Below are 1,278 nucleotides of genomic sequence, written 5' to 3' on the forward strand. Positions count from 1 at the left end.
CCTGTTTTTCTCCCACTACAGAGTGTCTGAGATTGGGCGGTGCCCCGTCCCCCCGCCTGCAGTGTCTGCGAGCCACAGCTCCGCTTTTGTTTTGTTTTATTTAATAAACGTTTGAACTTTCCTACTGACTGTCTCTCCTTGAATACTGGGTCCTTCTGTCCTCGTTTCATGAAAGCCAGAGCTAAGTAGCGTTAAAGATCGACTTTAGTCTAACTTCCAATATGAGCTTTTTTGCGTAGCTGGATAATTTGCAAACAAAAAAAAGACAAATTTTATTTGAAGAAATGCTGATTGAAAACATACCTTTTTGACCTTTGGTCGCCTTCTTCTTGAGAACCTTCCCCACGATGGAGCTCTTATTTTTTTCTTGGCAACAACGATCCAGGTTATATAAGAAGCTCACCAGCATGGACTCCAGCACACTGAGCCATACCAAGGTAAACACACCGACGCAGAGGTTGGCTGAAATAACAGGCAGGGATTCATCAGCACCACACAGACAGCGATCGGTTTGGTCTGCTGTATTTTTGGCTTCTTCTCACCAATCATCGGAAGGTCGTCTTCTGTGGACGGCAAAATGTCCTGTAGAATCAGCAGTAAGACGGAGACGGACAGCAGCACTGTCACCTTAAAGCCAAACTTTTCCCCTGAATCCACAGAAATGAAGAAGGAAGCCAAATCCAGGACCAGCAGGTACACCAGGGGGACGACGAAGTTTATGATGTAAAGAAAAGGTTTTCTCTCAAGCAGCACCTGAAAGAAACGTAAGGTTAGGATTAGTGTTGCACCGCTGCCAGTTTTTGGCCCCGATACCTGGCTGTGCAGTATTGGCCGATACCATCTGTTTAAAACTGATGTGTGTGTTTATATGAAGAACTGCATCCTACTTGGATATAAATAGTTTCCATCATGGCTTAATCAAGCTGCTGCCTACCTTTGAGGAGCAGGAAACAGACTAAAACAAAGTGAATCCAGTAGAACTTTTTATTGCCTACCTGGAATGGGTGACAATAGTTGAAGAAACTTTTGGCTCTCTAAATGGTATCGGTGCCCTATTGTTGGTACTCGCCGATACCGATACCACCACCATCACTGACTCACGTTTTCCAGGCCAAAAAATGTTTATAAACCCCCTGGATTTACGAAATCAGGCCTACAGTATTTTCACGACCATAAGGCGCAGTCTCAGTTATGTGTGCCATTACTATATTTAACACACACATAAGGCGCACGGGATTATAGGGCGCGGGTTTTATATACCGGTACATGTCCTCTACT

General features: G+C 44.5%; 1 protein-coding gene across 1 annotated transcript in view; it reads right to left on the reverse strand.

Moving 5' to 3' along the window:
• The window catches only part of LOC107087691 (5-hydroxytryptamine receptor 3A-like), a 15,421-nt gene that overhangs the window by 3,087 nt on the left and 11,056 nt on the right, over nt 1–1,278 (reverse strand). The window contains exons 5-6 of the mRNA XM_015379403.1: nt 543–753; nt 304–462 (exon numbers count right to left, since the gene is read on the reverse strand). Of these exons, the coding sequence (XP_015234889.1) occupies nt 304–462; nt 543–753 (370 nt within the window). The remainder of the gene's footprint in view (nt 1–303; nt 463–542; nt 754–1,278) is intronic.

The sequence above is a fragment of the Cyprinodon variegatus genome, unplaced genomic scaffold (assembly GCF_000732505.1).
Source record: "Cyprinodon variegatus isolate N-32 unplaced genomic scaffold, C_variegatus-1.0 Scaffold191, whole genome shotgun sequence".
Classification (NCBI taxonomy): Eukaryota; Metazoa; Chordata; class Actinopteri; order Cyprinodontiformes; family Cyprinodontidae; genus Cyprinodon; species Cyprinodon variegatus.